This window comes from Microcebus murinus, unplaced genomic scaffold, assembly GCF_040939455.1.
Source record: "Microcebus murinus isolate Inina unplaced genomic scaffold, M.murinus_Inina_mat1.0 scaf005_hap2_Mmur4.0, whole genome shotgun sequence".
Classification (NCBI taxonomy): domain Eukaryota; kingdom Metazoa; phylum Chordata; class Mammalia; order Primates; family Cheirogaleidae; genus Microcebus; species Microcebus murinus.
Window position 1 is genome coordinate 462149 of NW_027438951.1, and position 16546 is coordinate 478694.

At 40.2% G+C, this 16546-nt stretch overlaps 1 protein-coding gene across 2 annotated transcripts in view; it reads right to left on the bottom strand.

The window, feature by feature from the left end:
* The window catches only part of BRCC3 (BRCA1/BRCA2-containing complex subunit 3), a 118237-nt gene that overhangs the window by 90321 nt on the left and 11370 nt on the right, over nt 1–16546 (bottom strand). For both annotated transcript variants that reach the window (XM_075999773.1, XM_075999772.1), the window contains exon 6: nt 433–521. In XM_075999773.1, the coding sequence (XP_075855888.1) occupies nt 433–521 (89 nt within the window). The remainder of the gene's footprint in view (nt 1–432; nt 522–16546) is intronic.

The following is a 16546-nucleotide window of genomic DNA, read 5'->3' on the forward strand; positions in this document are numbered from 1 at the left end:
TCCTCCAAACCAGGACACTTCTGAGAGGGAAAGAGACTAACTAAATAGAACATTAGGATAATAGGGTAAAACTAGGACTGACAGTGACAAACTGGGATATATGGTCATGGTCTTCCTCACTTTGGTACAGCCACACCAACTTCTTTGAATGTTCCCTGAAAATGCACTCACCTTAGGGTCCTTGCACTGGCTATTTCCTCTGCCTGGAATGTTCTTCCCCCAAGAAATCCACAAGACTTGCTCCCTCACCTTCTTCAGGTCCTGACTCAATGACCCTTCTCATTGAAACCTTCCCTGGCCACCCTATTAAAATTGCAAAGAGATTTTTCTCTACTCTGTGTGTATGTGTATTTATTTACACACACACACACCCACACACACACACACACACACACACACACACACACACACACCACACACAAAAAAAGATACCTTTGTGTTCTTATCTTCTATGAAACAGGAAAAAATAAGTCCTACAAAGCTTTGATCCATCATCTGGTACATGGCTTGTGTGCGAACATCTGAAAATGAATAAAATAAAATGAATAAAAATAAAAATCTTTTGTCAATAAACTAGAATAACTTGAATATTTAAAGATAATAATGGCATATAATCCTTCCAGGATTCATATTCTACAGACAGAACATGGATATATCCTAAGGACAATGTGATTGTCAAAGTATAAACATTTTGCTAGGTTAGGGTAATACTATGGAAACTCTGCAATTAAATAAAAAAAGCCTTGTTAATAACTCTACACTGCCTAGCCCAAGAATAGCCCTGCTATGAAATATAGCATAAAAAAAGGAATGGAAGCCTTCAGTTACCCCCCCCCCCAAAACTTGACAATTTCTTCCATGGAGACTCAAAGAGAAAGGCTTTGGAAGGAGAAATAAATATTTCCTAGAAAAAGCCTTTTGATAGGTTCTAGGAAAGTGAATGTATTATACTAAAGAAGAGAAGTATAGAACTATTATGGAAGAAACTCTTAGAGGAAATCACTGTATAGAAATGATTGCAATATAAGTAAATTCAACATTCCAGAGAGTAGACATAAAACACTACTATATGGTTACTCAATTTTTAAAAAGGATATAATAAACAGGTACTAAAAATCCATTTGAAAAGATTAGTTAAAATATGAAATACCAAAAACTAATCAGAAGCTAAATTTAAAAAGCTAAACTCTTCAGATCAGGGGTCCTCAAACTTTTTAAACAGGGGGCCAGTTCACTGTCCCTTAGACCGTTGGAGAGTGCGCACTGTGGGCCCAGGACGAGTTGGCTGCTAAGCAGGACAGGCAGCAGCAGCAAAAACACCCGGAGGGCCGGATAAATATGCTAGGCGGCCAGCATGCGACCCTCCAGCCGTAGTTTGAGGACGCCTGCTTCAGATCATCATTTGTAAAGGATACAAAAGGTCAGGTATCACAACAAAACACTGCAGAACATAGTTTGGTTTGATGATTTCTGCTTAGTTTGGCAATCCATTCTTAAACATACTTTGCATTTTATACCTTTAGATCTGGATTGGGACTTCTCCCCAGTGTCTTCCTAAGTGAAGACTGAGACCAAACAGCACCCAGCAGTGAGTATGAAGGAAATACTGGCTGAAACTGTTGCTGAAAATATGTAGCATTGTATACATGGTGTCTGTACTGCTACATGACCTTGATAAAATTCTTGATACTCTAAGCCTATTTCCTCATCATTTGAATGAGGATAAATATCATCCCTTCTCTCACAGGGTTTACATTTTTTTTAATGGCACAGTGCCTAGCATATCAAAGGTACTTCATAAGCATTAGTTCCATTCCATTTCATCCATTTCATTTCAACCACTGAAAATGATTACTGTCCTACTATGTCACCCAAACTACTTCTGGCAAGGTCACCAATCATCTAATTATTCTTGGTCTTCGTTTTACCTGACCTCTCAGCTAATCACTCCCTCCTTGAGACATTGTCTTCGCTTGACCTTCTCACTCTCAAAATATTGGCATGACCAGGGCTCAGTCTTCAGTCCTTTTACCTATCTACCTTCACCTCCTGGGACATTACATTACATCCATGGCTTTACATCTTATCTCTACTCTGGCCACTCTAAACCCCTTATTTCTTTTCTGTTCACAAGGAGATAAGAAGCTTGAGCTAGAATGCAAATTAAAACACTACTTCCTTCATTGAGAAAGACTTCTTAAAGAAAAAAATGTAAACTGAACTAAACAATGTGCTTAGTGACTAAGATGATTTAAGTTTGGTATAAGTTCCTTACTTCATTGGTCATAGACAGTTTCCACACCAGAGCCAGTCTGCATATCACTGGCCTAACGGACGTTTCAAATTCAACATGTCCAAAATCAAACACTTAAATTCCTCAACAACAACAACAAAAAACTACCTTGTTAATCCATTCTTGGATTGATGGGCACTTGGGCTGTTTCCACAGCCTTGCAATTATGAATTGTGCTGCTATAAACATTCGAGTGCAGGTGTCTTTTTTGTAGAGTGTCACTGGATCATTTGGGTAGATGCCCAGCAATGGGATTGCTGGATCAAATGGTAGATTCACTTGTATCGCTTTAAGGTATCTCCATATTGCTTTCCACAGACGTTGAACTAGTTTGCAGTCCATGGAGTACTATTCAGCTCTAAGAAACAATGGTGATATAGCACATCTTATATTTTCCTGGTTAGAGCTGGAACCCATACTACTAAGTGAAGTATCCCAAGAATGGAAAAACAAGCACCAGATATATTCTCCAGCAAACTGGTATTATCTGAGTAGCACCTAAGTGGACACATAGGTACTACAGTAACAGGGTATTGGGCAGGTGGGAGGGGGAGGGGGGTGGGTATATACATACATAATGAGTGAGATGTGCACCATCTGGGGGATGGTCATGATGGAGACTCAGACTTTTGGGGGGAGGGGGGGAAGTGGGCATTTATTGAAACCTTAAAATCTGTACCCCCATAATATGCCAAAAAAAAAACTACCTTGTAAGATTTCCCTATTTCAGTCAGCAGCAATTCTATCCTTCCGGATGTTTACTGTTTAAGGTAAAAACCTTATGGGCACTCTTTACTTTTTTTTTTTTCCTAAGAGATGGGGTCTCACTCTGTCACCCAGGCTTAGGTGCAGTGGCACAATCATAGCTCACAGCAGCCTTGAAGTGAGCGATCCTCCTGCTTCAGTCTCCTAAGTAGCTGAGACTACATGCGTGCAATACCACGCCTGGCTAATATTTTTCATTTTTTTAGAGATGATGGAGTCTCACTATGTTGCCCAGGCTGGTCTTGAACTCCTGGCCTCAAGCAATCCTCCAACCTCGGCCTCCCACAATTGATGTTCTTGACTCCTCTTTCTGTCATACCCTATCCCCAATTTATCAGAAAACCCTGTTAGTTCCATCTTCAAAACAAAACCAGGATTTGATCACTTCCTACCACCTCCTCTTCAACTACTACCATGATCCAACAAAGCCGCCCTTACTTCTCTTCAGTGCAACAGCATCCTGTTTGGTCTCCAAGCTTTCCATCTTTGCCACTCTGCAGTCTGTTCCCAACCCAGTATCCAGTGATCTTTTGAATATGTAAGCCAGATTGTGCCATATCTCTGCTTAAAACTCTCCAATGGCTCCTGATCTCACTCAGAGTAAAAATTAGAATCCATAACAGCCTACAAGAATCTACATATCTTCCAGTGCCCCTCTACCTCCCTGCCCTCATTTCCTACCACTATTCCCCTGCTGGATCTTAAAACAGAGAAAGCTGTTAAAGGTTTCAAAACATAAAATTAAAAAATAAGAGGATTACCTGACTATCCTGCTCCATAATGCAGCAAATTCAACCTATTTTAGTCTTCTCTAATCCCCAAATACCCAGCCCCATGTTTCTGAGCCTCCTACTTCACTGAAAAACTTAATTTGTTCCCTCACCTCTCCTTTCCTTCACCCAAAAGTAACTTCATTCCTTCATCTAGCTCTCTGGACTCCCTCCAGTAAGCAAAGAGAAAGGACCGCAACCCTTTTTCAGTGCTAACAGTGATGGGCTAGGCTTCCTCCTAGATTTTTTACATGAATCATCCCCCACATCTCTTTTGTGTTCAATATCTCTCTTTTTGCCTTAGGGTAAGATGGCTTTTTATGTGTCCTCAACCTTGTCCCCAAATCAAGCAATTCCCCTATCCAAACAGATCATATCTGCCACCCATGGTTCTACATCACTCATTCACCTCTCCACTACCTAGAACTGGGCCTCCTGGCCAGGCGCGGTGGCTCTCGCCTATTAATCCTAGCGCTCTGGGAGGCCAAGGCGGGTGGATTGCTCAAGGTCAGGAGTTTGAAATCAGCCTGAGCAAGAACGAGATCCCATCTCTACTATAAATAGAAAGAAATTAATTGGCCAACTTATAGAGAAAAAATTAGCTGGACATGGTGGTGCATGCCTATAGTCCCAGCTACTCGAGAGGCTGAGGCAGTAGTATCACTTGGGCCCAGGAGTTTGAGGTTGCTGTGAGCTAGGCTGACACCACAGTACTCACTCTAGCCTGGGCAACAAAGTGAGACTCTATCTCAAAAAAAAAAATAAATAAAAGAACTGGGCCTCCTTCTATCTCTAATATTTCACTGAAAATGCTTGTTCAAATGTCTCTGATATCTTTTTAAGTGCTTAATCCTCATCTTAATCTCCTCTGCATATTTGACTCCTCTGCAACATTTAGTGTGGCTATCCTTTCCTTACACTGTGTTTTTCTTCTATGCCCTGTCCTACTTTTTTTTTTTTACTGTTTCTTCTCAGTTTCCATTGTCCATGCATCTTTCTTCTCCTATATCTTAAATGTAAAGATTTCTCTTCTATTTTCCATGCACACCTTTCTCTGTGCAATCACGTCCCCGTGTCTATTCTCACATCAACACCAATGACTCTTAAACCTGCCTCACTAGTGCTAACCTTACTTCTGAATCACTCAGTTCCTTCTGAGATTTCTAATTGCATGCCAGACATGACCCCCCAAATTTCCTATCTCCATTGCCAGCTCATTTACTCTAGAAGCATTTTAGAACAGAATTCATGACCTTCCCCACCAGACCCCAAACAATCTCCTTCACCAGCATTTCATCTTCCTACCTTCCCTTTAATTATTTTCTGTTCTTACCCAGTTTATACAATTAAGGTATTCCTTCGTTTATATTCATGGAACTCCAGTTCCCCACATGTCTGAACACTATGAAGTCACCATGTCTGTTGATTCTTTTCCATTTCCATTGGCACCATCTTTTTAATTATATGACTGACACTTTATTACTGGCAATTTGTCTTAAATCTCTCACCTCTCCAAATGATGTATAATATAATAATATGTTATTATATTATGATGCAACAGAGTCAAAGCCATAGCCACAAGGAATAAGATCAACCCACTGGAGAAGTACAGTGAGTACAGGGAACCACTGAATGGAGACAAGGCCAGGTTCAGAGAGATGTCCCTTGGTTGTCTACTTACAAAGCAAAAAGCAAGCAGTAGACATTGTAAGTCACAAATGCATATACTCTTTAATTATTGGGGCCTGTAAGAATAAAGGTTATACTTCAAGAATACTAAATAACGTCTTGCCCAAAATGAGGGCTTTTTGCTTGCTGCCAGGACAATCAGGAAAGAGAACTTCTCTGAAAAGTATTATCAGAGTTCCAATAAATGAGCACAATTATCTTTTTTAGTTTTCCAGGGCTATGACTATGAAAATAGATACACTGTATCAGGGGACCATTCTCAGTTGAAAACCAGAGCTGTCCTCCCTGTTCTCTACCTTGTCAAGAAAGAAAATTCCTATGTTAGTCTTGTCACATTGGGATCACCTTACCAGGGAAGTCTGATGCAGAACAGAATGCAGTCACTTTCAGCTGATTCGAAGGTTCTTGTGATTTATCAAAACATCAATCAAGACAGGAATATGTTTGCACTACTGTTAAGCTAAGCATGTTTGCACTACTGTTAATGAACTTGTGAAGCAGGTAGGAAAGTCAAGAGACCATCAGATGGCCGTAAGGCAAGCGAGGCCAGCTTTCCTAACCAAATGATTCAGACACATCTGTCATTCCCTGCCTTCTGCATGCAGGTGCTGCATCTTCAAAACTCAGGGCTCCTGTTTCAGCAACCATGTGTAGAAATATGCAGTCTATTTCTACTTACCTCCATGCAGCACGTGTCCCTTTTCTTCCTAGTTTAGTAGTGATTTATAGAAGGGACAAGCAGCACAGAGTCAGCAATGATTAACTGGAGGAGATACCTCCAAGTCACAGATTAATTCACTTCCTTCTTCAGTAATCTGAAGATGGAATCTCATTTCTTTGTAGTAATTTTAGTATCTTTAAATCTCAATAATAAACAGAGCTCAAGATAAATAAAGAATCTGAATATTAGGACAAAACATTATGTTTAAACAAGGATAGTTCTTGTGGAAACTGCAGCCCTATGTTTAATACCATGATTGAGACTTTCAGGCCATGCCTGACACCAGCTATTGTTAAAGCCTAGCCCCTGACTTTTATTTATACCAGTGGCCTCCTTTCCTACAGATTAGGCTGCATCTGTGTACTGTATTTTCAAGCAGGGGGTCTTCTGCCTTCATCAATGAAGTTTGTACCACCACCGCTTCCCTGAAATTATATTTGCTAAGTAACAATCACGTCCTAAATACCAAATCCAAAGGATACAGTTGACTACCATATGAAGAATTTTGCTTGTGTTTAGGGGCCATGTTATATAAAAAAATATATATTTGTAAACACTCAAGACACACTCTAAGAGGAGATGTTCACATTTCTGGAAATAGTCTGAAAGGACAACAGAATTACACCTTCTATTCCTAGTGTGAAAGTAGAACACTTTAATCACAAGATTCTTTAATTTACTCCCAACTAAAAATTTTTCTGAAACTAAAGCCACATCCCCCAAATTGTTGATTTAAAAAGTATATATACCAGTGCTTTAAGAATACAAACTTTGAGATAGCCATTACCTTTTGTCAGATAGCTGAAAAGAGTAGCACTTATATATCTATCTATTAAAATAAAATTTTGGTTCAACCTTCACTTATTCTATACCTTGTCTTAATAGTTGTCATCTAAGTCTGTTTTATCAAGGGCATAGAAATGTATTGTAATATTTAAAAGTTTCTTTGTAATGGTTCCAAGGAGTATGAACTTGTAACCTCTACAATAGAATGCTTGTTTGGGAAAATGTAAGTTGTTAACATGAGTGGTTGTAGAAAACTGTTTGCTTAATTAAAGTTGCAACCTATATTTGTTACAGAAAGTTGTCTTTACCCATTCATGCTAGTGATAAATTAAGTTCCTATGATAGGTAGGGTGTGGTGGCCCACGCCTATAATCCTAGCATTCTGGGAGGCCAAGGCAGGCGGATCATTTGAGCTCAGGAGTTCAAGACCAGCCTGAACAAGAGTGAGACCCAGTCTCTACTAAAAAAATAGAAAGAAATTAGCTGGACAACTAAAAACATACATATAAAATATTAGCCGGGCATAGTGGCGCATGCCTGCAGTCCCCGCTACTCGGGAGGCTAAGACAGTAGGATTGCTTGAGCCCAGGAGTTTGAAGTTGCTATGAGCTTGGCTGATGCCACAGCACTCTAGCCCAGGCAATAGAGTGAGACTCTGTTGCAAAAAAAAAAAAAAAAAAGTTCCGATGATATCACTGATCAGTGCTAATGACTTCACTCTGTATAAAATTGAGATCTTAAAATGAGGAACATAACTATAGGTACATGTCTCCTTGCAAAAAGTATTTACAAGTAAAATAAAGTGAATATAAGAGTAGCTTCTACAGAAGATGGTGGATGAGAAACACTGCCAGACAGAGTGTCTCTGCAGAAAAGACAGATTCTAGCAGAAATTAGAGGAAAGAAGCAAGAAGACGAGCATACAGCGGACGAAGGCCATAAGGAGGGGTACCTGAGACCCCGGGAGACTCCACGGGAGGAGGCTGCGGAGGAGAACTGGAGGCTGAGACCACCGGAGCAGCCCGGAGACCAGAAGCAAGGGTAGGTGGATTTGCTGTTTCTGCTCCCTTGCATTTGGGACTGCTGGTGGGCTCCCCAGCGGTTGGAGAGACCTGCGAACACCAGCCCAGAGACAGCCACCGCCAGACAGCGGTGAGCCTGTAGCAGACGTGGCACCAGGTTCCCAACTTCCTCCGGGCACCTCCATGTGCACACACGCAAGCCGCGCAGCAGGCGACACATTGCCTCCCCTCCCCGAACCACGACTGCCCAGAAAGACAATACAGCCACCAGCCAGAGGCACCCTCCAGGGAACGGGACCTTCTCTTTTGGGACCCTACAGCTGACTCATGGGAACTCAGACTGTGAGCTCCCTACCCTCCAGCTCTCCCAGGTGCTGCTGGCACAGTGTTCCCAGGAGAACGGTGCTGACTCAGAGGCTGAGAGACATAGACCCAGCTTGGGCTCCCTGGGGGTGAATTGGGACCGGAAATCCTCTCCCTGGTGGGGATACAGTTTGAACTCTGGAACCCAGAGGTCGGACCTGAAGACCAGATCCCCTGCACCGAGGGCTAGCATTGCCCGGGGCACAGAAGGGTTATACGTGAAGAGCCTACTGAGGTGTGTGTGCCTCCAGGGGCAGATCAGCATCCTAGAGGGCAACCCTCCTCCCAGGAGGAGGCCGTGTGCCCAGCCCAGGTGGCGTTCCTGTGCAGGGAAACTCCCCGCCGGCATCACAGTCCGGGGAGGCCTGGTGGCTTGTGGTCTGGCCTGCTGGCAGAGGCCCAGGAGTAGCTGCGGAGTTGGGGAGGGTGGAAAGAAGCGAGGCCCGCTCCAGACCGTGGGTCTCAGACAGCCCCAACCCCACACCCAGACTTTCCGGCTGAGCGGGAACATTCCAGCCCCACCCTGACAGCTTTTCCTGGAAGCAGAGAACAGAACTTTGACCCCTGCTAACTGCCTGAGGGCAGGCTTACACAACCATGCTCCGCCCAGAACAAGAGCTGATAACAGGACACAAAATCAACAGCATAGCCTGTTCCTCCAAGCAAACGCCACCTACTGACAGGGACGGCATCTTGCACAGCCTTTCCATGGCACCCCCTGACTCAATATACAGGGAGTGGTCCAATCTCACCCACAGACACCACCTAATGCCTCAGAAACTAAACAAGGTGTGTGAATACCCAAACAATAACCTAAAGGAAAGAAACAACAACTGATCGACATGGGAAGAAATCAGCGAAAGAACTCAGAAAATATGAAGAACCAAACAGAAAACACACCCCCAAAGAGGAACACCAACCCCCTAGAAACGGACACCAACCAAAATCAGGCAATCAATATGACAGAAGAAGAATTTCGTATGTGGATCATGAGAACACTCACCGAGCTGCAACAACAACTCAATAACCAAACCAAAGAAACCACAAAAAGCCTCCAGGATATGGAAAAAGAAATAGACACAAAGAAGAAAAGTGTAACTGGACTCCTGGAAATAAAGAATCAATTCAAGGAACTACAAAATACAGTGGAAAGTCTCAAGAACAGGGTAGATCAAACAGAAGAAATAATCTCAGAGCTTGAAGATAACACCCTCCAATTAAATAAATCAGTCACAGAAACAGAGCAGAGAAACAAGAGAAAAGAGCAAAGCCTACAAGAGCTGTGGGATTATGTGAAGAAACCTAATGTGAGGGTCATAGGGATACCAGAAGGGGAAGAAGACAACACTCAAGGGTTGGACAAGCTGTTTGAAGATATAACAGAGGAAAATTTCCCAGGCCTTGCTCAAAATCTTGATATAGAAGTTCAAGAAGCTCAGAGAACCCCTGGGAGATTCAATGCAAACAGGAAGACGTCACAATATGCAGTCATAAGACTGACCAAAGTATCAACTAAAGAGGCCCTTCTAAGACGTGTAAGACAAAATAAGCAAGTAACATACAAGGGAAAGCCAATTCGAATAACATCAGACTTCTCTAATGAGACTTTACAAGCAAGGAGAGACTGGGGACCCATTCTCACTCTTCTGAAACAAAACAATGCCCAGCCTAGAATCTTTTTCCCTGCAAAACTAAGCTTCGTATATGAAGGAGAAATAAAGACATTCTCAGACAAACAAAGGCTCAGAGAATTCACCAAGACAAGACCAGCCCTACAAGAAGTACGTAAAACAGAGTTACGCACGGAACATCATAATAATAACCCACGAATATAAAAACAACCAAAACCCAAAGATTAAAGGCCAGATATTACAATGGCTCAAGACAGAAATCATAGCAACAACATCCAACCCAACAGAATGAACAGTAATCTACCTTACCTATCAGTTCTCTCAATAAATGTGAATGGCTTAAACTCTCCACTCAAGAGACATAGGCTGGATGAATGGATAAGAAAATAAAGGACAAGTATATGCTGTCTTCAGGAAACACATCTAACCTGCAAGGATGCATATAGACTAAAAATAAAAGGGTGGAGATCAATATTCCAAGCAAATAGAAGCCAAAAGAAGGCTGGTATGGCAGTTCTAATTTCAGACGATTCAGTTTTTAAACCAAGAAAAGTAGTGAAAGACAAAGAGGGTGATTACAAAAAGGTGAAGGGCACACTTCAACAAGAAGAGATAACAATTTTAAATATATATGCACCCAACTTAGGTGCACCCAGATTCATAAAGCAAACCTTACTGGACCTAAGCAAATGGATTAATAGCAACTCCATAATCACCAGAGATTTCAACACCCCACTGATGGCACGAGACAGATGCTCCAAACAGAAAATTAATAAAGAAATAATGGACTTAAACAAAACTCTAGAACAATTGGGTCTGACTGACATTTACAGAACATTCTACCCAAAATCCACTGAATATACGTTCTTCTCATCAGCTCACGGGACATTCTCTAAGATTGACAATATCCTAGGACACAAAGAAAATCTCAAGAAATTTAAAAAAATAGAAATCATACCATGTACCTTCTCAGATCACAGTGGAATAAAAGTAGAAATCAACCCTAACAGAAACTCACATTTCTACACAAAAACGTGGAAATTAAACAACCTCCTACTAAATGATTACTTCATAAATGAAGAAATCAAGACGGAAATAAAAAAATTCTATGAAGAAAATGACAATGGAGAGACAAGTTATCAACTCCTCTGGGACACAGCTAAAGCAGTTCTGAGAGGAAAGTTTATCTCCATAAATGCCTATAACCAAAAGACAAGAAGATCACAAGTAGACAATCCAATGAAACGACTCAAAGAGCTGGAAAAAGAAGAACAGACCAACCCCAAACCCAACAGAAGAAGTGAAATCAACAAGATCAAATCAGAACTAAACGAAATTGAAAACAGGGAAGCTATTCAGGAGATTAATAAAACAAAAAGTTGGTTCTTTGAAAAAATAAACAAAATTGACACACCATTGGCTAAGCTAACAAAAAGCAGAAAAGAGAAATCTATAGTAAGCTCCATCAGGAATAAAAAAGGAGATATCACAATCGATCCCGAAGAGATACAAGATACAATTTATGAATACTACAAAAATCTTTATGCACATAAACTGGAAAATGTGGAGGATATGGACAAATTTCTAGAAACACACAGCCTCCCTAGGTTCAACCAGGAAGAAATAGATTCCCTGAACAGAACAATCTCAACAGACGAAATAGAAACAGCAATTAAAAATCTCCCTAAAAAGAAAAGTCCCAGTCCAGATGGCTTCACCCCCGAATTTTACCACACTTACAAAGAAGAACTAGTACCTGTCCTGCAGAAACTATTCCACAACATCGGGAAGACTGGAAACCTCCCCGACACCTTTTATGAAGCGAATATTACTCTGATACCAAAACCAGGAAAGGATGCAACAAAAAAAGAAAACTACAGACCAATATCCCTAATGAATACAGATGCAAAAAATTTCAACAAAATCTTAGCTAACCGAATCCAGACACTTATCAAAAAAATAATCCACCACGACCAAGTGGGCTTCATCCCAGGGATGCAGGGATGGTTCAACATACGTAAATCTATAAATGCAATTCACCACATAAACAGAAGCAAAAACAAAGACCACATGATTCTTTCAATAGATGCAGAAAAAGCTTTTGACAAAATTCAACACCCTTTCATGATACGAACACTTAAGAAAATAGGCATAGAAGGGACATACCTAAGAATGATACAAGCCATATATGACAGACCCATAGCCAACATCATACTGAATGGGGAAAGATTGAAATCATTCCCACTTAGAACTGGAACCACACAAGGCTGCCCACTATCTCGACTTCTGTTCAACATACTGCTGGAAGTCTTGGCTACAGCAATCAGACAGGAAAATGGAATCAAAGGTATCCAAATAGGGGCAGAAGAGATCAAACTTTCACTATTTGCTGATGATATGATATTGTATCTAGAAAACCCCAAAGATTCAACCAAGAAACTCCTGGAACTGATCAATGAATTTACTAAAGTCTCAGGATACAAAATCAATACACAGAAATCACAGGCATTCATATACGCCAACAACAATCTAATTGAGAACCAAATCAAAGACTCAATTCCCTTCACAATAGCAACAAAGAAATTAAAGTACCTAGGAATATACTTAACCAAGGACGTAAAAGACCTCTACAGGGAGAACTATGAAACACTGAGGAAGGAAACAGCAGAGGATGTAAACAGATGGAAATCCATACCATGCTCATGGATCGGTAGACTCAATATCATCAAAATGTCTATACTACCCAAACTGATCTACAGATTCAATGCAATACCTATTAAAATCCCATCAGCATTCTTCACAGATATAGAAAAAATAATTTTACGCTTCGTATGGAACCAAAGAAGACCCTGAATATCAAGAGCAATTCTAGGCAACAAAAACAAAATGGGAGGCATTAATATGCCAGATATCAAACTATACTACAAAGCTGTAGTAATTAAATCAATATGGTATTGGCACAAAAATAGGAATATTGACCAGTGGAACAGATGTGAGAATCCTGATATAAAACCATCCTCATATAGCCATCTAATCTTTGACAAAGCAGACAAAAACATACGCTGGGGAAAAGAATCCCTTTTCAATAAATGGTGCTGGGAAAACTGGATAGCCACCTGTAGAAGGCTAAAACAGGACTCACACCTTTCACCTCTCACAAAAACCAACTCACGCTGGATAACAGACTTAAACCTAAGGTATGAAACTATTAGAACTCTAGAGGAAAAAGCTGGAAACACTCTCCTAGACATCGGCCTAGGCAAAGAGTTTATGAAGAAGTCCCCAAAGGAAATCACAGCAGCAACAAAAATAAATAAATGAGACATGATCAAACTACAAAGCTTCTGCACAGCCAAAGAAATAGTCATGAAAGTAAACAGACAACCTACAGAAAGGGAGAAAATTTTTGCATCCTATGCATCCGATAAGGGACTGATAACTAGAATATACTTAGAACTCACGAAAATCAGGAAGAAAAAATCAAATAACCCCATTAAAAGTGGGCAAAGGACTTTAACAGAAACTTTTCTAAAGAAGACAGAAGAATGGCCAACAAACATATGACAAAATGCTCAACATCTCTAATCATCAGGGAAATGCAAATCAAAACCACAATGAGATATCAACCCTAGTGAGAATGGCCTTTATCAAAAAATCTCCAAACAATAAATGCTGGCGTGGTTGCGGAGAGAGAGGAACACTCCTACACTGCTGGTGGGACTGCAAACTAGTTCAACCTCTGTGGAAAGCAATATGGAGATATCTTAAAGCGATACAAATGATTCTACCATTTGATCCAGCAATCCCATTGCTGGGCATCTACCCAAAAGATCCAATGACACTCTACAAAAAAGACACCTGCACTCGAATGTTTATAGCACAAGTGTCCATCTATCCAAGAATGGATTAATAAAATGTGGTATATGTATACCATGGAGTACTATTCAGCTCTAAGAAACAATGGTGATATAGCACATCTTATATTTTCCTGGTTAGAGATGGAACCCATACTATTAAGTGAAGTTTCCCAAGAATGGAAAAACAAGCACCACATATACTCACCAGCAAATTGGTATTAACTGAACAGCACCTAAGTGGTCACGTAGGTACTACAGTAATGGGTATTGGGCAGGTGGGAGGGGAGAGGGGGGCGGGTATATACATACATAATAAGTGAGATGTGCACCATCTGGGGGATGGTCATGATGGAGACTCAGATTTGTGGGGGGAGGGGGGAAATGGGCATTTATTGAAACCTTAAAATCTGAACCCCCATAATATGCCGAAATAAAAAAAAATTAAATTAAATTAAATTTTTAAAAAAAGAGTAGCTTCTACAAACAGTACCAAGTCTCATGAGAGTTATAAAATAGATTGCACTATTTAAATCATGTCTCTTTTTCTTTTGCAAGCATGTACTTTATAGGTAAAACTCAGGTAGGTTAAGTGTGCATACGATATAACTCAAGTATATCTCTTTTTCCACCACCAAACCTATGCTTCCTCCTTCATTTCTTATTTCCATGAATAGGATTCCCATTTGTTCAATCAAAGTAAGATGCTGTAGAAATTCCCAGTCTCCTGATTCATATAAACCTGTTCCAATACTGGCTTTGCCACTTACTAGCCATCTGGTTTTGGACCAGATATTTCATTCTGAGCCTTGGCTTAGTTTCTTCCCTTAAGAGCCACACATTCCTCATGATTACTTGGGAGGTACTTCAATAAGTAGAGAGTGCTTGACAGTGTCAATGCTTCATTAGAGGTGTTTAAAATGTTCACTAGATTTTTAACATGGATGTCACTGATGACTATAGCAAGATCCACTTCAATGAAGCAGTGGGCTACAAACCAGAGTAGAGTGGAGTGAGGAATAGGTGAATGGTGAGAAAATGCAAGTGTATGTATCTCTTTGATTTTGAAAGTGAAATGGAAGACAAGATGGACCTGAAGGAGAAGTAGGATTGGGAAGTGCTTTTCTTATGTTTTCCTCAATATGAGATACGAGCATATTTGAAAGCTCCATGAAGGCAGGGACCTTCTGTCTCTTATTCACTGCTTTATCTTCAGCACCTTGACACATAGCAGATACTCAAATTTATTTGTTGAAAGAAAGAATAAATGATGGGAAGAATCCAGCACAGCAGATAAGGATATAGATATATAGGAAAGAGAAGTATAACAAACAGTATAAGGTTCTTAAGAACATGGAAAGCAAGGATAAAGGAGGAGAGGGAAAAGAAGATGGGCACAGAGATAAGTTGGTGAATAAAGAGAAATAGATGAAACTCCTTTCTAATGGCTATTTTTTTTTTGAGGGTAGGAAGCAGCGTTATCTGCTGAAAGTGAAAGAGGCAGTAAGGAGATCAGAAGTTTGAGAATGAAAAGGTTTGCCTTTGCAGACAGTAGGAGCACACTGATCAGAGATATCATGAAATATGTACAACTTCCTAATTTTGAAATTTGATTCACAGGTATTATTATAAACTGGCATGTGGCAGGTCCTTAGTATATGTTCAATGAAAGGACATTTGAGAAGAGGCTTCTTATCAGCAATTCCCATTTAACCCACATTTGTTAATTCTGCCTTATCAGATGCATGAAAATTTTAGTGTGCAGCAGAAAACTTATAACTAAAGTTAACATCATAGTGATGAGACAGTCACCACATGCCTCCTGATGGTATACACTGAGAAGGGCCCAGTGGTGCTCCTGCCAAAAGTGCAAAACCTGAATCTAGTCATGAACAAACAACAGACAAATCCAAATCTTCAAAAATGTCCATATCATAGAAGACAAAAAAAGTCTGAGAAAGTAGTCCAGAGTAAAGGAGATTAAACTGACGGAAGACTAAATGTCATGCATGATCTGATACTGGATCCTGCATTAGAAAGAAAAAAACTACTATAAAGGACAGTATTGGGATAATTGGCAAAACTTGAATAAGTTCTATAGTTTACATAATAGTATTGTATCAATATTTAATTTCCTAATTTTGATAATTGCACCCTGGTCATGTAAGTGAATATCCTTGATCTTGAAAAATACACAAGTAAGGATTTAATGCTAAAGGAGCATCATGTCTACAACTCACTCTCAAATGTGTTATGTGCGTGCACATGTATATGCACACATTTCATACAGCAAGACTATGATAAAGCAGATGTGGCAAAAGGTTAACAATTGTGGAATCTTGTTCTTTAGACTATTCTTGCAATTTTTCTGTAAGTCTGAAATTCTTTTAATATGAAATTTTAAAGTCTTAGTCTTGGTATCTTGGTCTACGTCACTCTTGCTTTTGTTCACTCCCTACCCAGCCCCTACTGCAAACCCCAACCCAAAGCTAACTCTCTTTATGCTCTTTTGAAGGAATGAATAAATTCTGAAAGTGAGTTATCAGGCTGTTGTATTCCAACTAGCTTCCATTCCATTCCTTACATGTGAAACTTTATATATTTTTTATTGCTCTGGTAAGGAATGTAATTTAACCTCATTACAGTTTCCTT